This window comes from Phalangium opilio, unplaced genomic scaffold (assembly GCF_054372755.1).
Source record: "Phalangium opilio isolate 3A_F unplaced genomic scaffold, DU_Popi_V2 ptg000089l_1, whole genome shotgun sequence".
Classification (NCBI taxonomy): domain Eukaryota; kingdom Metazoa; phylum Arthropoda; class Arachnida; order Opiliones; family Phalangiidae; genus Phalangium; species Phalangium opilio.
This window is the reverse complement of record NW_028324194.1, coordinates 9,179,226-9,201,559: the sequence shown is the minus strand read 5'-3', so window position 1 is coordinate 9,201,559 and position 22,334 is coordinate 9,179,226. Positions and strand designations below refer to the sequence as shown.

General features: G+C 39.6%; 2 protein-coding genes across 11 annotated transcripts in view; one reads left to right on the top strand and one right to left on the bottom strand.

Annotated features, from left to right (window-relative positions):
• The window catches only part of LOC149647438 (uncharacterized), a 63,805-nt gene that overhangs the window by 24,818 nt on the left and 16,653 nt on the right, over window positions 1-22,334 (top strand). The window contains exon 3 of one of the 4 annotated variants that reach the window (XR_016371949.1): window positions 9,630-9,777. The exons of 1 other annotated variant lie outside the window; for it this stretch is intronic. The gene's annotated coding sequence lies outside the window, so the exon portion shown is untranslated. 2 more of the 4 variants (XR_016371950.1, XR_016371951.1) reach the window with 2 other exon arrangements.
• LOC149647439 (uncharacterized) lies at window positions 16,853-18,468 on the bottom strand. 7 transcript variants are annotated; one of them, XR_016371947.1, is made up of 4 exons: window positions 17,816-18,468; window positions 17,475-17,705; window positions 17,363-17,384; window positions 16,853-17,287 (listed from the first exon to the last, which is right to left on the bottom strand). XR_016371947.1 is itself a non-coding variant. In XM_089850265.1 (2 exons), the coding sequence occupies exons 1-2, from the start codon at window positions 18,423-18,425 to the stop codon at window positions 17,701-17,703; spliced, it is 615 nt and encodes a 204-aa protein (XP_089706391.1). In that variant the 5' UTR covers window positions 18,426-18,468; the 3' UTR covers window positions 16,853-17,700. The 7 variants fall into 7 exon arrangements, 1 of the variants encoding a protein (XP_089706391.1); XR_016371945.1 differs by having other exon boundaries at window positions 17,363-17,446; window positions 17,519-17,705; XR_016371943.1 differs by having other exon boundaries at window positions 17,363-17,705.

Here is a 22,334-nt window from a genome sequence, read left to right as displayed (position 1 = left end):
ATGGAACATATCTTATGAATTTAGGGCGGATCATATAACCCGTATAGGTAGCTGTAATATGATCCAATTATATTAACCCCTTATGAAGCGTTGTTTTAATGAATTGGAAAGTTGTGAATAAACCCAAATCGTTTAGGTACTTATTCATACGGTTTCCCCAAAGACTATTATAGTGTATAGAGTCTACACAGACAGACATCTTTTCCCGGTATCCAGTCCCTTAAAACATCCAGTCTCAATTCTTTAATGGTCACAGCAAGGTTTTTTTATTTCAAGCATTTTACAGGGTTCATACAAACCTGGAAAACAGGGAAAACCTGGAAAAATCAGGGAAATAAATAGTTGACAAAAGTCTCAGGGAAATTTAGAGTTTTTAGTAAAATTCAGGGAAATCAGGGAAATTTGCGTCAATCAGGGGCCGAGTCATTAAGCAGAATGTTCATAAACATACCCCCCTCCATAGGATTAACATTACACTATACTTTGGAGGCTCATAACTCTGCTTCTACTAGTGATACGGGGATGTCCTTTGAGTATGTCATAGTCCTATTTACCCCCACTCCTTGGTTAACATTTGCTCCATAGGATACTCCATAAACGGGGGAAAAACCTGGAAAACTCAGGAGAGTATATGTTGAAAAACCTGGAAATCTCAGGGAAATTTGTTTTCCAAAAGTTGTATGAACCCTGATTTTAAATTTTTAACATTAGTTTAATCATCGATAATACATTGTTGAAGTTGGTTTAGAAGTTTTATTTGCAATTTCCCTTCCTCGAATAAATGAACTGTCTCGTGTTGGACAACGAAACGGACGTTTACTTCGCAAGCAATATTTTCGCATTGTTGCCACTGTCACCCTATCAATTCCAAGAGGATATTTCGATCTCCGGATTAAATCCTGAGAAATAGTCTAAAAGAAAAACAATGATCTAAAGGGGATTTTGCTGCAGACTGTCACGAAAATCATGTCAATATACCGAGCCCCGCCCCCACCCTCAACTGCCTCCTCTGACCAATGGCTCTCTTGACACTTAATAAACGCGTGAAATTTGAACTCAACGCTGTTTCCTTTCATAAAAGCCGATAGACACACTGAGAGAAAATAGTTCTGTAAAAATTACAGAAATCTTCTGGCAGCACGTGATGCCTCAAAACTAATGTAAATTGTACAGATAAGTCTGCCCATTGATTTTTCAGAAAAAATCAGTAGTATTAACAGAAATGTTCTGTTTAGGTGTAGGTCTTTCTGAGCCAGTGTTTCCCAATCACATGTCGCCATACATGATATCATAAGTTTATAAGATATGTTCCATCCCCCATACTTCGTAATGTTAGAGGCTTAATGAGAGCTAGTTCAAGAACGACAAGTGAGAATTGACTACACTCGGTGCATGTTGCAATCCATCCTCCCTCTTTAGTCTGTAAGGCCTCACTACGCGTCGCTTTACAAGAATCTATGACGTTTCACCTACGTCACTTCATGACAAGCTCTCATTAACGAGTGACACACTTATGGAACATATCACTTATAAACTTATGATGATATATTACAGATTTGTCAGCTGCGTTGCGACAGTTTTCCGGTCAACTTTACAATATTTATTGAGTACAAAAATCGTAAATGTAACTCATAGGCAAAATTGAGTCGTTATTTGTCTGCGATTTGCTGAAAACTGAGGACAAGGCGTGTGAGTGTGACTACCATGCATTTTCCGATTCACGATCTCTTTCATACTTGGGTTTTAACGTGTAAGGGATTTGTGTTGGAAGCGGCGTTGAATGTCCCTGATAAGATTCCCTTCCACGGCGGTCCCAATTTGTCTGAGCTCCATGGACTCGCGCTGCGCGCCACCGAACAAACTCCGAGTGTCTATAAATTGATCAGGGAAGAGAAAGCCTAAGTCAGTAACTTCGACGTAACAAATCGAAATGCCTATATCTACCCATGCAGCTCCACTATATGGACTATTTCGATTGAATTTCAAAGTTACCAACGTTTCTCAATACTCGGTTTAGAGTTGGCCATCGAGGGGCTAAACACTCTTAAGGCCTTTTGAGACGATACAGCTCTTGACTCAAGTAGATGGTTCAAAAAGGTGAGTTAGCAAAAATTGGTCAGTGTTCAATTTATAATTTGGTGATTCAACTTGTACAACCAACTTCTGTTCAGACGTACAACCCAACTAGTTTACTCAACTCAAGTTGACTTATCTAAATGATTCAAAACGTTTTATCGTCTGAAAAGGCATTAAAGATCCGAAAATTGGACGAAGACCATAAGTTCTCTAAAACATACGATTCCATTGAATTTTATTTCAGCGTTCTTATGATATCATGAATACGTTCATGAAATAACCTATTCAAATGTGATGACGACGATTTCTTTGTGTTTATTTATTGAAAATGGATCAGTAGTTTGTAGCCCCTCGTTTTGATGCGGCTGCCACCTTGGATCGAAGTACTCTATCGGCGTGTACCTCTCGGAGAAGAAGAACCCGGATTTGGGATTTTGTTCTTGAGCTTAACTCGCGTGGGGGAGTAACGCTTGAGAGATAGCGATGGTTGCAAGACCCGAACCATCCCATCCCCTTTCCAAGGAGTAAAATTAGTATGCGTTATATCTAGAATGAACCAAACTGAACTGAACCATACTAAAAAAAAATATTATTGAATTGTATACAAAGATTGGTCGTCGATGTAAGATCAAACAGTTCATAAGTAGCTACGTTCTATTTTAATTCTCTATGTACAGAAGTCAGATGACGCGTAGTAATTGTTAAGGTGGAATTCATAAATGTCGGGCGCAACGCAATAGACCCAACCAACAAATCTTTTGAATTTTTTTAACGGCTCTGATGTCGTTCTCGGGTTTTGAGGCGAGAAAGGGATAACCTGATTGGCTTTATTTTGCCATGCGCAGAGCCTGTTTTACCCCAAGAGTCAGACTCTAATCCAATGAGAAAAATAAGAGATTTATTTTCGTCGCTCAACGACAGATGGTACTACAGTCAACTTCGTTAATCACGTGATCCTATCCCTTGAGACCATGACGAGACCAAGCCAACTTGTTTATTTGTTGGTTGGGTCTATTTAGAGGTTTGCGCACGACACCCTGCCTTCGTCAGATTCGTCTGTTACTAAATTGCCTCGCGTTCCTTGATTATGAATTCCACCTTTAGTCTGCAAATAAATGAACTTGTACTTTACGTTTAATTACTTCCGCTCTACTTCGGACATGACAGTATGAAGCTCATTTCAAAATTACCCTTATCTTTCCAAAACATGTTTAATTTGAATGATTGGAAATCCTTGGAAAGTTGGCCTTGGGTGGTTTCCTTCTCGCGGACACGAAAGCGACAGTCTTTGGGTGGGAGGGAGATATCCTTGACAAGCAAATGGGTTTCTTGACGATTTCGAGACTATACAAATAACCGTGCACCGTCGAACGCCGATTTCAAACGTCTAAGAACTGACTCCAGCCCGTCCCGCCCCCCCCCTAGCTGCCCTTACTCCCGCGCAACTTTTACACGTAGGCTGTCATAAGTCAAATGAATCTGATATAAGTTTAGTAGCTGAGTTGCCAGTGTGTAACGGGTCTAGAAAAAGAAGGTCATATCAGGCTTATTGGGTGGATCCAACCTTGCGCACCGTGCAAAGGTCTGTGCCCAGGTTGTCAGTGCTCGTTGTCATGATACTAGAAGTGTACAACGCGGGTGCCAACAAAACTGAAGTGGAAGGTGCGATTTAACACCCCGAGATCCTGACTTCCCCCTAGGTTTTAGTTTCATAGGGGGATTCGAGATGGTCTATGTCATAGGAATTTAGTTGAGTATTATTAACGTATGCCTTTAACCATACCATATGCCTAAAGGAACTCGGAACTTGCAACCTAGGTTTGAGCTACATCCCAAGACTGTTTACGATACGGGGTAGGAAATTTTAAGGTTGCACTCGCTATATATGCAAGACAATACCCCGTAGTTTCGAAAGCAAAAACCATTATCGCTTTACTTACCAATAGTTTCTAGAGATATTTTCACACTTCGTCGTTGGGACGGAAGTTTCCTTATCTGACTACAGAGAGATCTTTCAGATCACGGATTTCTTGCAAAATGGATTTCCCCCCCCCCCTATTCCGATTTCCGAATCGAAACTTCTTTGTTCTTGAGTCTACGCGTTTACGAGGCTGGTGGTATTAGTTTATAAGACACGTTCCATAAGTCCAATAATTCGTAATGCTACTGAGAGACTTACAGTCCTCGAGCTAGTTCGGGGGAGAACGACGGAAGCGAGTCAATTGAAGTCCTACACTCGGTGGTGGTTAATTTTGCAGGACCAAGTTCCATCTAGGTCCTATTTAGTCTGCATTACTAAGCCCCCTTTGATAACAGCGCCTCAGCAGGCGTCGCTTTACCCTGAATCTATGACCTACCTCACTCACTCACTTCATGACAAGCTCCAGTTTCTAAGTTACCAGAGATTAACAAACTTATGGATGGAACATATCTTATGACCTTATGGCTTCAGCTATAGTTGGTTGGAATATATCGTCTGCTTAAAGACTGAAATCAATCAGAGAAAATCAGTCTTAGCGTTACCTAAACTAAGACATTTCGGACTCTTCGGAGAAATGTCAGTTTAGATTAACTATGAAAATACAAAGATATCAATGAAATTCTTAGGTTCAATTTTCTTTGATTCTTCAGTTGAAACTCTAGCAAGTGATCGCAGTAATAATGGAACAATTAATTGGCCTTATTCCTGATCAGCGCCATCTACCCATAGCGGCGACTTTGAGAACTACTGTAAGCGGCAAGCCAATCGGATATCGCTAAAATCTGGTGACGTCACTGACTGGCACTCTCGGGTCTTACCAAAAATGACGTCACCAGATTTTAGCGACATCTGATTGGCTTGCCGCTTACAGTAGTTCTCAAAGTCACCGCTATGGGTAGATGGCGCTGATCAGGAATAAGACCGCTAATTAGTTTAATTGCGCTAGAGGTAACTACGTAAGCAGGCGTGATGTAAAAGGCACCACCATCTCGTAGCATTTTTCCGAAGCGAATTTTTTCAAGTTGGTAGCCCTTGAAAGTATAGCGCTATCGAAGACTGGTATATATGTATGAAGGGTCATTCGAGTTTTGTGGAATGCAGGCATGACGAGGTGAGGCGAGTGAAGGATCAGCAAGTCCGTCTGGCAAATAGCAATTCAAAGTAGCCGCCGCGGAATTGTCCAAACTTTCATCGTTACAATAATAAGGAGAGTGCTCCTTATCCATCCTCCCTGTCAAAATAACTACTTGACCAAAGTTTGACCGAGAGCTCGGATATTTCGCCCCAGAACTATTGTCTGCTATTTTATTATACTTTGAGGATGGTTTTGCTTATATTTCGGAATTGCCATTTTCCAATATGAACGTGCAAATCTTTCTCCAAATTCGTGCAGTTACCATGTGAAAGATAATAAAGAGTGGTAGACTGTCTGACTATCCGGCCCCTCAGGGAATATCTGGGCCTGTAACTTTGATTTCCGGTTCATCCTCTTTGCCACAAAACATACGTGTCTTGAACATAAAAAACCGAAACACGAAGGGGCCCCATCCTTCAATAGCAGTGTCAAGCGACTACGAGACGGACCATGGAGCATTCCCTCGCCACGTCTAACTGGCTTTGACCGGGCCTACGTTATGAGGAATTCAAGGCAGGTGCGAAGGCAATCGCGAAATGGCGATGCAATCGCACTTTAATGCCATATCCGAGTAACTGTGGGTATAACTAAACGTTCGATTGCTGCGCAAATTGACAAAGTGTCAGACGCACCTGTTATTATTACGGCCAAGTCCAAATATGGAGCAAAATCCCCAGGAATTTCCCATACAAATCAACATCATTTTGCCTTTTTTCCTAATATAAAACTACTATAAAAACACTCCGCTTAGGGAAGTGTTTCCATAAAATGAATTTTTTTATATCAAATTTGAATTTAAAGGTAAAAATCGTAAAAAGAGTTTATGTACTAACAGAAGTAAGATGAGACTAGAAGTGAAGGGCTCTAGCATCGGTAGTAGATCGTGGCACTAGTGAACAAATTTGAGCAGATTTTATGCCACCGCTTCCATCCCTGCGCCTACACTAGACTGAGAAAAACAATTGGTCGAGTTCCAAAAACATTTCCTACCCCCTTCCCCTCAACCTAAAGCGGCCGAACACGGACGCGGGTGCTTGAATCTAGTTCGGCCGTCTACCATCACGAGCCTCTCACGTTTAGGAGGGAAAATTCAGAAACTGCTACCAGAGGGCCAACCGCTCTTGTGTTATCAAGAATATTCACTTTCGCCGAGTGAAGAATTTGGTTAGCTCAGTACTTCTGGTCTCATCTCACTTCTGGTACTAAGTAAAAAACATTAGCCACGTGATAGGTCATTAATAATTCATGGCTCAGCTTCTCTAGGAGTCTAGTGACTACTTGTATAAGACAAGGTTTAAAGTCATATTTTAATAGGTCAAAGTCTTGAAAATAAAGTTCTCTGAAATCAGGGATAGATTTAATTTTAGAGGTAGGAATGGAGAACAGAGTAAGTAATGTGGGCGCGCGTCATAGTCCCGGATCCCCCTCTTCCGCGGGACGGAGGGGAGTGAAAGAAGGGGCGGGTCATAGCGACAGAGGTAAAAAGGAATTGCGCATTTTTTTGCCGTCCCCGTCAGCAACGTCATCAAAACGTAGTTTAAGTGATGAGCCAATAAGATAATGTAAACTTTTCGTTACGTGTTGGACGGAGGGGCTCTATACTGGGTGGTCTATGAGTCGGACTGAATTAAATACTAACCGTTCTCATTCCTACTTCTAAAATTACATCTATCCCTGCTGAAATCCAAATGTAAAATTCACATGCATTTGTTATTTAAGAAACATTTCTGTATCTAATGTTAACTAGCAAACAAAAAATGTATTCACTAACTGTGGTACATGAGCTATTCTTGAAGGACAAAAAGGATTTCACATTTCCTGAGATGTAATTGACCATAAACATAAAACCAAACATTGTTCTTTACCTAAAAAGGCAACTTTTTTTTAATTTTAACATGACGGAGGTTTGGAATCTTATCTACAAGGACCTATTGGTCCTCTATAGAACAGAAAAGGAACGTTTGCGTTTGCGTTCACACATAAGGGGCTCTAACCTACCTTATACCTATCTGGTTGCAACTTCAGAGTCGCTCTTTAATCTTGGCCCTTTGTGGGAAGAGGTGGGGGGAAAGAGGGGGGGTGCCTTGGTTTCGTATTATTTTTTTGTTTCTCCTTAAGCTACTTATGGGCTTAGAGGAGCCTTTTCTTTCAGCCTCGGTGTAAGTCGGATTACAGCCCCTGACTTACAAAAGCTTAGATGAAAAATACCACCCCCTCTGGCTGCCCGCCTTGTTATGGGTTTTAGTCAAACTAGAACCAAGAAGTTATATCAGTATATCAGAGAGAAGGTATAAGATGCCTTAGTATAGAGCTATTTCAGTGGGGGAAAAATTTCGTCTGCTACGAAAATTGGGCCTGCCTTTGGCGGACCGGGGCGGCCATTTTGTGCAGATTTTCTCTATGGGCAAATAGCATTGGTGACGTAGCCATTACCCCCTCTGAAATAGCTCTATTCGCCGGGCGCCATAGTCCCAGTCCCCCTTTCAAAATACAAGGGGGGACGTAAAAGGAGGCGCCGGGCTATTTCGCCTCTCCTCACTAGGAAAATATGACTGTAATTCTCGTCACTCGCGTCGTCGCGCTGACGTGAGTTTTCAAGAACCAATGAGATGCTGGTTGTAATTTAGAGACGGGGATTGACTCCGGACAGGCTACGTTTGGACTGGAGATAAAGCTGGAAATCTGGATGCGAATTTATACCTTCTCTCTGAGATACTAGATATAACTTCTTGCTAGAACACTAGACCTCTAACCATGGACTTTGAGAATCTAAAGAAGGTCAACACCGATGTATTTTTTGGACCAGAGCAGACTGAGCTTAGAGCAATACGTATTTCCCCCCGTCGTTTCGATATTTCTATATCAATATAACCATAAAATATGTTGGGCATAAGTTTGTTACTGGTTACTGAGAGAAGTGACGTAGGTCATAGATTCTGGTGACTGGGACGCTGTCAAAGGGGGGCTTAGTAATGCAGACTAAATATGACTAGATGGTAATCCTGCAAAATTAACCGAGCATAGGGAGCTTTCAGTTGGAGGAGGAGCCGAGTCTCGTGACATAATTTACGCTGCCATATTGGTGGTGGGTTTAAAGTGGGAATGAACCTGAGACCATCCAATATGGCTACCAGAACAGCTGTGGTAACACTTGGGAGGGTGTGACGTACTACTACCCCACCTGAAAGCTCTCTATAGTCAATTGACTCGCTTCCGTCGTTCTCCCCCGAACTAGCTCGAGCTGCAAGTCTCTAGCATTACGAATTATGGGTAGTGTCATACTTATGGAAGGAACATATCACTTATAAACTTATGATCTAACGTATATACGATGTGGCTAAAAAGTAAGAAAAAAATGTGAGGGGTTTTTTTGAAGGGAAGGATTTAAAGCGACGCCATTAATTAAATTGGGCTATGACGCGACGCAAAGGCTTAAACTGGGAAGAAAAAGCTAATTGGAAACTTTGCGAAGTTTCTATTTTGGTTAAGCTCAAATCCGGATTACTTTAGAAATCCAGTCTGTGGTTAACAGACGCCTGCAGGCGAGGGGATGCGCACTCACTGTCGTCGCCTGCATGCTTAAACTCTCAAATTTACATTTGTTTTTGTTCAAACTTATACATATTGAGTCATAAACGTTGCTGGAACAACTACTTCCCAATGTTTCATTTCCAAAATTGTTTGGAAACAATTTTTTTGTGAACCCAACAATCGTTGCCATTAAAAATTAAATTCCCCGACTTTGTCCATTTTTAAATTCCCCGAAATTAAGGCAATTTTGACCGAGTTAATTGCCATTTAATGTAATCATATTAATTGAAAACTTATTTCGGAAATGTTTATGAAATGGTTAAATCATAAGTTCATAAGATATGTTCATTCCATAATTTTGTCACTGGTAACTTAGAAACTGGAGCTTGTCATGAAGTGAGTGTGGTAGGTCATAGATTCGAGGTAAAGCGACATACGCCTGGTGAGGCGCTGTTGTCAAATTTGGGCTTAGTGATGCAGACTAAATAGGACCTAGATGGAACTTGGTCCTGCAAAATTAAGCACCACCGAGTGTAGGACTTCAATTGACTCGCTTCCGTCGTTCTCCCTCGAACTAGCTCGAGCTGTAAGTCTCTCAGTAGCATTACGAACTTGTATAGGTAGTGTCAAACTTAGGGAACATATCACTTATAAACTTATGTTACGCCATATATGAATTTTGTAAAAAACAGTAAACTGCTCTTGAAAAGGATGAAAGTTGATGGGGATACGATTTTCATTTGTTCGCTCGACGAAGCGAACGGAAATAACGACGTAACAATCAGTTGCGCGAACTGGCAATTAATCAATAATGCTTAGTTGGTGTAAAAGTGGAAGAAGTCGTTTCTTTCCAAAGAATGAATGGCCTTTTCTAGCAATTCGCGATGATCCCGGCAGCGTCGCCAGATAAATGCTTACTGAGCTGCATGAAGACGTGAACTGAACCGTGATGACGAGCCCATCACCCGCGCTGCCCTACGCCACTCAACTAAACGACGACACACGGAAAATTGCCATTGCCACTGCGTGAGAGACGCGTCTCCCCCGTACTACACTCCCCATAAATAAAGCAAATGATAATAAGTTTGTGTTTCTCCATATTATACTGATCACTAGCTGTGAAATCTGTATTCCAGAAAGCTGGTCCTTTTGCATGTTTCATCTTTCAGGGTTCGTACGGAACCTGGATAAGTTAGGGATTTAAAGTTTTGTCTTATAAAGTCAGGGATAAGGTCAGGGATTTCCTTTGATAAAACAAACCATGATTGCTTCGAGCAATGCTAAGTATGAGATGCAGGTGTAATTATGAAGTGAACTCTGGTAAAAACGTATACTTAAAATGGTTCCATGTTGGCAAAATTTCGTCAGGGATTAGCTGGAAAAGTCAGGGATTTTCAATATAAAATTTTAGCTTTAGGGCCGAGTAATTAAGCAAAATGTACAAAAACATTCCCTCCATAGGATTAACATTACACCATACTTTGGAGGCTCATAACTCTGGTTCTACTAGAGATACGGGGATGTCCTTTGAGTATGTTATAGTCCAATTTGTCCCCCATCCAACCATACTAAAAAGTTAGGGCTACGACAAACAGGGGCCGAGTAATTAAGGAAAATGTTCAACTTATGGTAGAGTCTCACTTATTGTTATTACGTCACTTATGAATTTTTAACCTTATACTTTGGTGGCTCGTAACTCTGGTTCTATTTGGAAACACCGAGTTAAGGTCTTTAAATTTCGAGTTCGTATACTTCTTAAAAAGTATAGTTTGTCTTTGCAAAATCGCGGACTCGGCCATTTTCAGGATGCAGCTTTGGATCAAATAATATATTTTTGGCGGCTGACCAATACGACGCTCTGTCGATTTTAGTTTGCTCGCTGCGCGTTGAAGCGAACGCGTTTCTCGAAACGTGACGTTTATTGGCGCGACTTCAGATTTGTTTTTGTAACTGTCATTCATTCAATTTGACAACTATTATCTCGCCATCTCTGACCCCACGCTGCATCTACGCCCCCGCCCCTCCCTCCCCCTCCACTCTCTAGAGGGTCGATGAAATATAAAATTTCGCCGCTGCAAGTTTTTCTGACACGTTTCTTCTTTGATGGAATGACCAAGGAATTTCTAATATTAAAGTAAAACACAGACGCGGGATTTGCTTTTTTAAACCTTGCCAATCGTTTTTTTTTCAGCTTTGAATTTCAATAACACGATGCCTTGTTGGGGTTAAAGGTTATAGGGAGGGGTCTAGAAGGCTTGACCTAATGGCTAGGTGGAAGCCTCCCTCCCATCTTTGGGAAGATCTAAACAACAAATCAACTCAAATGAACTTAAATTTCCCTGGTGTTTCAGGATGATTGATCAGGAATTCAGTTCAGTTCAGTTAAATTCCGAAATTGAAGAATTGTAACTGTGCATATAAAGAATTAGGCCTAATACATCAAATGAATGAACCACTATATTGAACATGGATGTTTAAAAATGACCGCCATTGGAAAAGTAAAATGTACGTCATGACGTTTATTTAATAGGTGTTTTTAACCAAAAGTATATAGACATAAACACAAAAAGTACACTTCTTTAACAATTCCCTGCCTTTGGCTGTAGACGACATGTAAAGTGGGAAGTAAACTACCCTCCGCTTGGCCGCCTACAGGAACTAACCAATCAGGTTAGAACTTCTTTTCGTCATAGGTTTATAGAAAGTAGTACATGACGCTGGCGATAAAAACGTTAATATTTGGTACTAGAGCTAGCATCTGCTACTTCACGGCTGGTTCCCTGAGCCACGGTAGGAAAGGTAATTATACGCAGAGGGGAAAGTCAACGCTATTCTGGGGGATAAAGGAGGCTGAGCTTCTCATATTACACGGCGTGAGCAAGTGTACTTTTTGTTTTTATATCTATATACTTTTGGTTTAACTTATCCGTAACCAAAATTGACTTATAATAAGGCGAAGATGAAAATTTTAGATAGCTACCATAATTACGATAACAATTTTTCGTAGTAGATTGTCTCTGACGTAATATAATTTCGATGTCCGACGTGAGCAATGTGACGCCTCATTAAGCTTGATTGCGTGCCTCTTCCTTCCTTCCTTCCTTCCTTGGCCTTCCATTCTTGGCTGCAGTTTCTGACATGGACTCCCTGGCTCGACCTCTATCTCGTTCACGGGATGACCGTATCGGGCCTTATTATAAACGCCACCAAAATAATTACTCTAACCTGACTCCCTTTTTTTACCCCTTTGACATCTTCCGATAAGGCCACTTCCCCCTTCAACATTTTTACTTCCCCTTAAGGCGAACGCGAGGGGAACTTTACTACCTTGGATATCACTCCGCATAGTTCGCCGCCATTTTCGAGGGGAACTTTACTACCTTGCAAATCTATCACTCCGCTTAGTTCGCCGCCATTTTGGAGGAAGTCTTGAGCCATGCATCATGGCCTCTTCTTTCATACTTCTGGGAAATCCGCGCAGTGGAAATCAGTGTTTCTCAAACACTGCATGGTTTTCCAGATTTGAAAAATTCAAATTTGAAAATTTTAAATTTCGATTCAAAATATCGCGAAATCGGGTAAATAGAGAGCTGTCAGAAGCGCCGGTGTGACGTCACCCATTCTGTTTTCCCATAAAGAAAAAACGGTAACTGTCATGGCCGCCCATTGCTAAAGGCAGACTCGTGACGTTTAACCTTGGATCTGACGTCACAACTGACAGCACTCTATTGACAAGTGAAAATAGTGCTATTTCATTTGACCTATTATTGGCCTACAATTTGACTGTGTCTCAATGGTCTGGTCTACTTCCTTGTGTTAACGCGGGTCATAAAACAATAATGCTTTCACAACCACATTTAAAATGGTTGCAAAGGTCAAAGGTCAATACTGAAATTCTTCAAAATAGGGATCTCTAAAATCCAATCCAAAAACGATAGAAAATTGCCATGGAAATAAGATTACTCAATGTTTATAGTCGCGCAAAAGATGTGACGCAACTTGTGATGAACTTTCGGACCTAGGATTTCTAGGATCGACGTAGTGCCTGAACCCTCGGATGCTCGTCCGAATATTATCAGGTCCACTCTTCTCTTAGTTGATAGATTTATGAGTCTGTTACGTTGGGATTGGACAGGATCGGGTATGGGGTTAAAATAGTGCATAGGCGGCGGTCACTTTGTCCGCCTCATTGATCCAATATATTGAGTGAGTTCACGTAGCCCCCTTTCCCTCCACCCCACACCCCCAGGGAGACGCATCTACATCTATGAAGAATGTCCAATAGTCCCTGACTAATGATCTAGTACGCCATCCTTAGTTGGATCGACCATGGTTCCGTGAAGTACAGGTTATACGGACTTTGAAATGGGAAACGGTTTTTCGTCCTAACATAAATTCATAAGATACGTTCCGTATGTTTGTCACTGGTTACTGAGAGAGTGTCATGAACTGACGTAGGTCATAGATTCTGGGTAGAGACGACGCCTGGTGACTGGGGTGCTGTCAAAGGCTTAGTAATGCTGCTAATGCAGACTAAATAGGAAGATGAAAGTCCAGCATAATTAACCACCGAGTGTAGGACTTCAATTGACTCGCTTCCGTCGTTCTCGAACTATCTCTCAGTTGGTCTCTAGCATTGCGAAGTATATGAAGTGTACTCATAACTTATATAAACTTATTCTAATTATTAATTGTTAAGCTATTGTTTTTGTTTCGAATTAACTGGGGTGTTTTCACACTTAATGTTAAATCTCGTAAGTAGTATTACGCATGAATATAATTAATGTAGAACATGCAGTCGTATTAATTTTTCCGGTGTCCATCATCTGGTGTAGTCAAATTAAATTTTTCTTAATTATCTTCGATTGTATTATGTGGGGGGGGGGGAGAAGGCGGGGTGTCTTTGTCCGTCCCATCGCGTTGCGAGCGTCGTTCATCACTTTGAGCGTTTCCTTTTGATATAGCCGTCAAGGCGTCCGTACGTCAGACGTCAGAGCTGCCTCTCTTCATTCTCTAATCTCCATTTTAACGGATTCAACCTGGCTTCATTACTTAGTCCTTGCCCCAACACCGTTTCTAAAGGATTAAAACAGATGATATAATAATATACTCGTGGTCTTATAATCCATTCTATTTATGGATTGCTCTAGTATATAATTTTGGGTGTCCCATTTGTTGATCTAGATCAGATCGCGCTCGGATTTTCAATTTCCAATTACGCTTCGCTAGGCTCGAGAGCCGCTCGGACTTACTGATCTAGATAAAAAGATGTATCAGTACAGATAAGATGAATTTTTGCAAAATCTGTGGAGACATTTTCGTGGAAAGAATGAGTAACTTGTTAAAGAGTAGCTCCGGTAGTCATGACAACATCATTTTGTAATTAGCGATCCAGTCACATTCGGAGTGTTTCCTAAAGCTATCGAAGACTAGACCCCAAGAGACAGTGAGCCAATTATAATTCGCAGGACAATAATGATTTAAAACTACCACGTGACATAAACTGTTTTTCGGTAATATATTGCCTGTGACCCGAAATTTAAAAGTTTTTCTGAACAACTCGGGACCCAGTTTTCAAATCTCACGACACACGTAGCGTTTGGAGAGACACTGACTTAGTAATGGAACCGGGACGGTAGCTGGGCTGTTGCCGGAAATGAAGGCTTCTTATCATTATTAAAAAGTGTCCGGAAGATTCTTGGAGTTTCAATATTTAAAATTCAAGTTGAAGTTTCATTTTTCAACAATGTGACATTGAGAATTTTTAGAGAATGATGAATTCTTCTTTTCCCTGGTAAGTAGAGAGTAGAAGAGCTTAAAATATGGTTCCAGAGATAATACCCGCGAGGGTCGATGGGTGCGTGGTGGGAGGGAGGGGTTAGCTCTTCGTCGTCTAGCTTCTTAATACCATTAGTCACCGCGCTGGTCCGCTGACAGACTTCTCGAGGCGACGTCCCCCTCGACGCCCGCCAAATATATTCAGCCTTTCCACAATATATAGTCGCTCTCTGATAAAGGACCAGTGCAATGCGGATACCATTTCGCATACCAGGCATTATCGTCAAGCCTAAGGAAATATTAATCGCTTGATGGGCTGGGAGTATCGAATCTTTTCGATATCGATACCGGGTATCGAAAGACTTAAGTACTCGATTCCAAGTTGCCATCGAGTGGTATCGTACACTTTGATCGTACACCTCTATATAGCTTGGAGTATCGATACATTTCGATATCGATACCGGTATCGAAAATCTTAAGTACTCGATACCAAGTTGGCATCGAGTGGTATCGTACACAAGTTCTTTGATCGTACACTTCTATATAGCTTGGAGTATCGATACATTTCGATATCGATACAGGTATCGAAAACCTTAAGTACTCGATAGGCATCGAGTTGTATCGTACACAAGTTCTTTGATCGTACACCTCTATATAGCTTGGAGTATCGAGCCATTCAATATCGATACCGTTATCGAAAAACTCAAGTACTCGATTCCAAGTTGGCATCGAGTTGTATCGAACACGTACCTCTATTTATCGCCACATACTGTGGACAATTTTGAGTAAATCTTTAATGATTTCCATTTTAAAACTGAAACTATAGAAGCATAAATAATACAGCGACCAATCTCGATACTTTCTCTAACGCTTTGGTATTATACGGATATATTTTGTACTTCATTTGGAAGAACATAGATGTGTTAATATTGCAACTGATATGGAAACAGTTTCATTCTGTTCCGCCAAACGTATCAAGCACGAAGGTTTAATCTTAACGTATAGATTGTTTAAAAGTGGATTACGAAAACACGGTTTGTTAGTCCGGTGCCCAGTGGCCCATTTTTAACTTGTTTTCAAGCACCTGCACCTATAGGCTAGCAGCGATGATATAAACGAAATCGATTGAAATGTACGGATGTTATTCAATTAATAAGAAAGATTTTTCTTAGATTTGTGGCCGTAATTTGTTCAAAATGGTAAATAGGGGTTGCGAAAAATCATTCTTACGAGATGAATAAGGGCAATAAGTCGCTAGAAGACTAGGTCCCTGCTCAATAAGTATTGTAATAGTGGCAGCTAAGCCAAATAAACTTTGAAAGGTTAAGGTGTCTGCAAATTGAACAATCGTTCAACTCCCTTGATAATCGACTAAGGGTTTTGCGCTTAGGCGTGTCCGGTAGAACTTTTACATTCATAGATTTAGATAATTATTGATTAATGAAAATATGCTGCTGATTTCACGGTGCCTTTAAGGGTGTGAGCTCTTCATCTTGGCGCGCTATTTTGACACGCTGGTCCTCTTATGAGCGAGAGCTCTCTCTATATTTGGGAAGGGCTTCCTGCGACTTTACAGGGTGGCACTTTTCGGTATAATATATTAGGGGAATAACTTTATAATCTGATTTAAGGATAACCAGCTCTCCCCCCTTTCATACTTTAACGTTAAAACGACTCCAGTATTACGCAATCTCTCCGCCCCCCCCCCTCCTTCGCCTGTGTTCAGGCTTCGAAAATATGGGTGTCAATTCCATTCAGCTTCCATCAAAGTCTGCCCCGAGGCCTTAATTAAAGGGATAGTCTATTGTAGGACTCTTTCTGATTTTAACGCCGTGAATGACTTGCTTAAAACCGGAGCTAATTAAAGTGGCAGCGAGTCTTATTTTTAATACGGTGACTCATTTTGGATAAGATTATTGATGTTAAAACCGAAATAAATTAAGAACAATAAAGTTTCATTGCGTTAATTAAAGTGGTTTGATTTTAACTTAGTTGTTGCCGCTAGTTCATAAAATATGTTCCATAAGTTTGTTACTGGTTACAAACTGGAGCTTGTCATGAAGTGACGTAGGTCATAGATTCATGCCAGGTGAGGCGCTGTCACAGGCTTAGTACAGACAAGAAGTGATATCTAGTTTATTAGGGATAAGGTATTCGCAATCGCCACTACATGACCCGCCACCACGCGGTAGTGAGGGGAACTGTCGAAAAGGGGGTTGTTGATTTTGGGCCTTGGACTATAAAGATTGTTAGTTGTTAATGATAGTAGAACTGTTGAATATAATTAAACCATTTGAGTTAATTATGCCGAAAATAAGTTAAAAATTTTAATTACAGAAATAAAATACTAATTACAATCAGTAAATCAATTTATTTATTTTTAGCTTTTGCCAAAAAGGTCATTTTAACTAAGCGAGGGAGTAAATGCGTAAAATATACAAATTTTAGTTTTTCAATTAAATTTGAGATAAATTTAAGATCTGCATGTACAACAATATTTAAAAAATAATTACTTTTTTTGCTGTAAACAACAAAATGAGTCTGATTTAAGTTTAAAACTGCCATTCCTAATTGAACTTGGCCATAATATTTGTGATTTTTTTTTAAATCGTAGCCTTTCTCAGTTTTTACTAGAAAACTAATTTTTTTCATTTCTACCAGTTCTGCGGATGAAACATTTTCTGCTTCAACAGGGCATTTTACTTCAAGCAAGATTGAAGGTTTTTGATTTTCAAAAATTACACCGTCAGGGCTAAAAGCTAACCAGGGAGCTGATGCATTTATCACTGTTCCGAATGATTTCAAATCATGCCCATAAACTTCTTTATACCGCTTGGTAGCCAGTTTTTCAGTTTTCTTACCATATTCTGTGTTTTTATTTCCCTTAAAATTATATGATTTTAAATGCTTTTCTATTTTCATTTTCCAAGCACCTTCAGTTCTCTCTACGTAAGTGAATAGAGCATAGCATACTGATCCTGTTATTCGTCTTTTACGTTCCCAAAGCCAGGTCTTACTTTCTTCGTCATCACCTTGAAGTGCCGTTTCTTTACAAAGCTCTATGGCTCGCTCTTTAGTTACTCTAACGTGAGCATTAAACCAATCTCTACACTTCTCATCCAATCTAGCTAGTTCTAAGTTCCATAGTTGCGATGTTAAATATTGGTTTTCAGTCGTTGAATGAGCAATCAAGACATCTTCACTCTGTGAAACATTTAAAACTCTATTCAGAGCTTCAGCTTGGTTTGTATTTTTAGTTAAAATGTCGGAACAAGGGAAGTCCAAGGAAAGGTTTGAAATATTCCGAGCTCTACCTTTTTTGTGGAGAGCGAGAGCAGACTTTGGGGCGCTGGCCAACAGTTTCTTTTGTATAAGAGTGTTTATCTCCTCCGTAGGTTTCTTATGCACTGCTTCTATCTTTTTAAAATGGCAAAAATGTTCAACTGGTATGGGCTTATACATATTCTTGCCAGAGTCTTTTAGTTTTCCCCATTGTTGTTTCATATCTGTACAACTGAGATCCTCAAGGGAAGAAACTCCTTCTCGGTTCAATAGTATGAGTAACGCAATGCAATGTTTACATTTAGAACTTAAACCAGCCTTACATGTACAGGATATTTCAAAGTTTGAATCTTCCTTTAATTTGCAAGATAACTGATGTGGCTGAGCACACTGTAAATCACTAGACTTCAAACATAGACCCACTATACTTAAGCCTTTGTCGTCTCGACTCTGAATACCACAGCATATGATATGTTTATTTTTAAACACTTCTTCTCCTTCTACTAAACAGCGTTTGTGGTCTCCATTTTTGAATTCGACATAGGATAAAATTGAAAAAAGCGATACATAATACTTATCCAAACTTAAAACCTGTTCGCTCGTATCCATTTCGGTATCACTAACCCCCTTTTCAGCCGCCATTTTGTGGAGTCGACGCGCCCCCTATATTCGGTGGCGATTGCGAATAAGATGCCTAAGTATTCGCGCGCCATAGTCCCAGTCCCCCCTTTCAAAATAAAAGGGGGGACGTAAAAGGAGGCCGTCGGGCTATTTCGCAGCCTCTCCTCAGTCGCAAAATACGGAATTTTCATCATTCGCGTCGCGCTGACGTGAGTTTTCAAGAACCAATGAGGTGCTGGTTGTAATTTCAGGGTTCATACGAACATGGAAAACAGGGAAAACCTGGAAATATCAGGGAAATTGGTGTAGAGGAAAAAATCAGGGAAATATCAGGGAAAATGAAAATTTCTTCGAAAAATCAGGGAAAATTAATTTTTTTTCCAAAAAATCAGGGAAATTAAATAAAGTGAAACAAATGCACTTCAGTGGGACCCATCTAATTTGGTGCACGAAAAAAATCGTCTTATGACGGTTTAAACGCAAAAATAGCGAGATCACAGTTGATCAAATCCCAAAATCGTGGAGCTCGCTTCGCTCGCTAAGCAAATGTTTAACTTATTATTTAAAATTAATCCAGTTCAAATGAATGTTTTGTTTTTGATTTAAAACGGCATCAATTGCTTTGAATTCTGTAATTAAATTTCGCCGTAGACCTTTTATGAGGTGACCTTTCCTTTGACTGGAAATATCTAAGACCATAGATTGGGCTAAATTACGACACAGACCTTCAAAATATCTTTTAAATCGGTCATCTCTGAAAACATTTCATTTCAAGTGGCCCTTTTTTTATAGCTTAATTCGGCTTAATTTGCTTCTATTTAGTCTGCACTTTTTGCTTACTATTTCTAAATTAATTAGTCACTTATTCAACTAAAATTGAGCGTATGAGTGAGTATCAGCCCTGGTGTATGGAATTCTGTATTTTGGTCCTGTCTATTATAACCTAACAAAGAATGGTAAACATATAATATTTATTTCGTAACCAAAGCTACTGGCATCAACCACAGAGGCATGAGTCTATATAATGTGGTTGTAGGTATAGTCTGGTTACCCTATTTGAAATTATAACACTCCTACAATGTAAAAAAATGCACCTGGAAATTTATAAGAAGTACTCTGGAAAACCTGGAAATATCAGGGAAATTGGGTTTGGAAATTTCGTATGAACCCTGAATTTAGAGGGGGCGGGGATTAACGCCGGACCTACATTTGGACTGGAGATAACGCTTGAAATGTGGCTAATTTATACCTTCTCCCTAATAAACTAGATGTCACTTCTTGGTACAGACTAAAATGGAAGATGGAAGTCCTGCAAACTAACCGAGTGTATAGCCATTGGCCAATTCTCGTTTCCGTCGTTCTCGAACTAGCTCGAACTGTAAGTCTCTAACATTACGAAGTATAAGAAAGTGTCACACTTATGGAGCATATCACTTATAAACTTATGGTGTAGTTATATCCCTACAAAATTAGCGTTTAGTTTCCTTTGTAAAGCTACTTTGGTCTTATAAACGTTCATTTTCAGTCAGCCGCAGTTAGCGAACTTTTATACTTATATAGATTCAGACGCAGCTTGAAGGTGTTCTAAAAGTACCATCTGACCGAAGATTTCCGTATTGGTATTGCCATGGTCTTTCTTCAAAGAGAACCCTTTGTATCCCAATCTCTCGGCGCACTTGACTGTCCAATTTGAAAAGTCGACCCCCAACAATAAGAGAAATTTCAAAAGAATGAATCGATATTCACTCCACATGGACACCGCCTTCTCCTTAGAGGACAAGAATACCGTAATTACTACATTGATTTGTACCATTTACCCTCGAGGTTGACAAAGGTAGATTCTATTGTGGAACATTTCTTAACATTTTCTTTACTCAGCACCAGAAGTTGATGACTTGTGTAGACGATAGGCTGAATATCTTTAGTGATAGCGTCCTGTCCGTAATTGGTATATAACATTTCTGTTAGCCTGCATTTTCTTAAATAGTTTAATAGATTACTGCGTCAACTTCGGTACAGACATATGCGTTTTAAGCACGCCACCAATGGGAAACTTCCGAGGGGTTGGACGTTTTTGAAAAAGTGTACGGGATTTCGAAATCCAATTTGATTTCTTCGGATTTCGTTGGATTTTATTTGATTTCGTCGAAGTTTGTTTGGTTTCAAAATTCGATAAAATCCAACGGATTTCGTCTGATTTTGTGATTTCTTTTGATTTCGTGAATTTTGTAATGAATTTCGCGATTTCTTTACTGATTTTGTGATTTCGCTTCTGATTTTAAGATTTCTTTGTTGAGTTTGTGATTTCTTTACTGATTTTGAGATTTCGTTACTGATTTTGAGATTTCTTCACTGATTTTGAGATTTCTTTGTTGATTTTGAGATTTCTTTACTGATTTTGAGATTTCTTTACTGATTTTGAGATTTCTTTACTGATTTTGAGATTTCTTTTCTGATTTTGAGATTTCTTTACTGATTTTGAGATTTCTTTACTGATTTTGTGATTTCGCTTCTGATTTTAAGATTTCTTTGTTGAGTTTGTGATTTCTTTACTGATTTTGAGATTTCGTTACTGATTTTGAGATTTCTTCACTGATTTTGAGATTTCTTTGTTGATTTTGAGATTTCTTTACTGATTTTGAGATTTCTTTACTGATTTTGAGATTTCTTTACTGATTTTGAGATTTCTTTACTGATTTTGAGATTTCTTTACTGATTTTGAGATTTCTTTACTGATTTTGTGATTTCGCTTCTGATTTTAAGATTTCTTTGTTGAGTTTGTGATTTCTTTACTGATTTTGAGATTTCGTTACTGATTTTGAGATTTCTTCACTGATTTTGAGATTTCTTTGTTGATTTTGAGATTTCTTTACTGATTTTGAGATTTCTTTACTGATTTTGAGATTTCTTCACTGATTTTGAGATTTCTCACTGATTTTGAGATTTCTTCACTGATTTTGAGATTTCTTCACTGATTTTGAGATTTCTCACTGATTTTGAGATTTCTTCACTGATTTTGAGATTTCTTCACTGATTTTGAGATTTCTCACTGATTTTGAGATTTCTTCACTGATTTTGAGATATCTTTACTGATTTTGAGATTTCTTCACTGATTTTGAGATTTCTTCACTGATTTTGAGATATCTTTACTGATTTTGAGATTTCTTCACTGATTTTGAGATTTCTTTACTGATTTTGAGATTTCTTCACTGATTTTGAGATATCTTTACTGATTTTGAGATTTCTTCACTGATTTTGAGATTTCTTCACTGATTTTGAGATATCTTTACTGATTTTGAGATTTCTTTTGTTGGATTTTACGGGTAGCGTACGGGATTTCATAAATGACCGACCCCTTGTAAACTTCAGACGAAACGAACTTTTAGGCTTGGTCTATGGTTTGAATCACCAACTACGATTGATATCGCGGTAAATTGGTACAAATGAAGTTAAGTAAAACCTGGTTAAAAGGGGGTCCATATACCTGCTCGTCCTCTAGACGCAACAGCGTCCATGGTGGGACTGACTAAACAAGCTTTGTAGAGTATAAAGCCATCAGTATTATCATTTTGTCTCGTTCGTTTTGAATGAAAATAAAGCTTCCAGTTTGGGCAGATAAGCTCGTGCTCTTGATCACTAAAGACACAGTACTGTTCTTATGAGAAGATTTACATTCCCCTTCACCTTTCACCCCCCCCCCCCCGCTATTTTAACAAAAGTCCGTGGAAACTATGGATGGCTCGTAGTTCAGGATGCAACTCGGAATTTCTCCAACTCCGACACAAAGGGAACATCCGTCTCCAGAGATAATACTCCACCCTCCTCTTCCTCCATCCCCAACCACCATTCAATACAGACAGAGAAAGGGACAAATCGAGGGGCTCTTCACTTAACCGCATCTTCGCGCCAAGGAATAAACCAAAGAGAAGT